The following is a 1431-nucleotide window of genomic DNA, read 5'->3' on the forward strand; positions in this document are numbered from 1 at the left end:
CCATCCCCCTCAGCATGATCTTTAAGCTGCAGAACGCCTTCTGGGAGCACGGGGCCAGCAGAGCCATGTTCCCTGGCTCCCCCATCTTCTCGCGAGCTCCTCCGCCCAAGCTGCCCCCCCAGCCCCAAGCACCTCCCCAGCCCCAGCTACTGCCCCAGCCCCAACCACAGTCCCAGGTGCCCCCACAGCCCCAGTCACAACCACCATCCCAGCCTCAGCTCCAGCTTCAACCCCCTGCCCCAGTGCCCCAGTTCCCCCAACAGACGTGGAGTGAAGGTGAGTCAGCAATGGGGAGTCCAGAGGGCTTGGTGAAGGGAGGTCCAATGGCTGGGGACCCGACCAGCAGAGGGAGCCATCACGGCCCAACATCCCAACACCTGTTTTCAGAGCCTGTCCCTGCAGAGAGCAAGGCCAGATAAGCGTGGGAATTGGGGGAGGGCGGCGGGCTAGGGACAGACAGCAGGATGGTTAAGCAGGGACTCTGGAGTCAGACAGCCTGGCTCCATGCTGAGTGACCTGGGCAAGTCACTTCGCCTCTCTGAACCTCGATTTCCTTGACTGTAAAAGGTGATGATAGAACCTATCTTATATAAAGTCCTTAAACTAGGGCCTGATGTATAGTAATCTTATAGCTATCATATTCGTTATAATAATTATTAATGTTTTCTGGTGTGAGACCAGTACAGGGCCTGGAGTTGAGTGGATTGGGTCTGAGCCTTTCTCCACCGCGGATGCTGTGAGATGCAGGATAAATCAGTTAACCTACCTGAGCTTCTATTTTCTCAGCTGTGAAGGGGGATTAATAATATCCGTTGCACAAGTTCTGTTGGGAATTCAGTGTATAATAATAATGTGTCTAAAGCGATCATTATTATTTCTGCCTGCTTTTAAAGCTCTGATAGAGAGGAATAAGGCAGTCAGATGAGACCAGCAAGGCCAGGATTCTAGTCCCAGCAGGAGTTTTCTCCTGACATGCTAGGAGAAGAAATACTTAGATGCTTAGAACTTCACATCTATCGTGATGGTAGGAGTACAGAGTCAGAACTGAGGTCGCAACCCAATTTTTTTTTGTCACTGGGCATCTGATTTTCTGTCTCTGAGACTTGAGTTTCCCTTCTGTGATAAGGAGGTGATAGACATGTCTACCTCACAGAATGGTGAGGTGAGAGTTCACCAACACAGGCGTGTACAGCACCAGCTACATGCTAAGTGCTTGATAAAGGGGAAATGGCACGACAGCCCAGGGAACAGGTAACCCAGAGATCAAGGAACTGCCCTGAGGCCACACAGCAAATCAGGTGCTGCTTGCAGGTTTTGGAGGTTGTGGGGAGGGAGTCTTGGGGGCCTCCTGAGAACCCCTCTGATTTGCCTCTGTTCCTTCTAGGCGCCCCCAAAGCCCCTGCTGAGCTGGAGCCTGAACCAGAGCTGGAG

General features: G+C 52.4%; 1 protein-coding gene across 1 annotated transcript in view; it reads left to right on the forward strand.

Moving 5' to 3' along the window:
• PPP1R13L (protein phosphatase 1 regulatory subunit 13 like) overlaps positions 1 to 1378 on the forward strand; it is a 9299-nt gene extending 7921 nt beyond the window's left edge. Inside the window, 1 exon segment of the mRNA XM_023747950.1 lies at positions 5 to 1378. Coding sequence (XP_023603718.1) covers positions 5 to 419 — 415 coding nt within the window. The 3' untranslated portion in view covers positions 420 to 1378.
• The last annotated feature ends 53 nt before the right edge of the window (positions 1379 to 1431 follow it).

This window comes from Myotis lucifugus, unplaced genomic scaffold, assembly GCF_000147115.1.
Source record: "Myotis lucifugus unplaced genomic scaffold, Myoluc2.0 scaffold_1073, whole genome shotgun sequence".
Classification (NCBI taxonomy): domain Eukaryota; kingdom Metazoa; phylum Chordata; class Mammalia; order Chiroptera; family Vespertilionidae; genus Myotis; species Myotis lucifugus.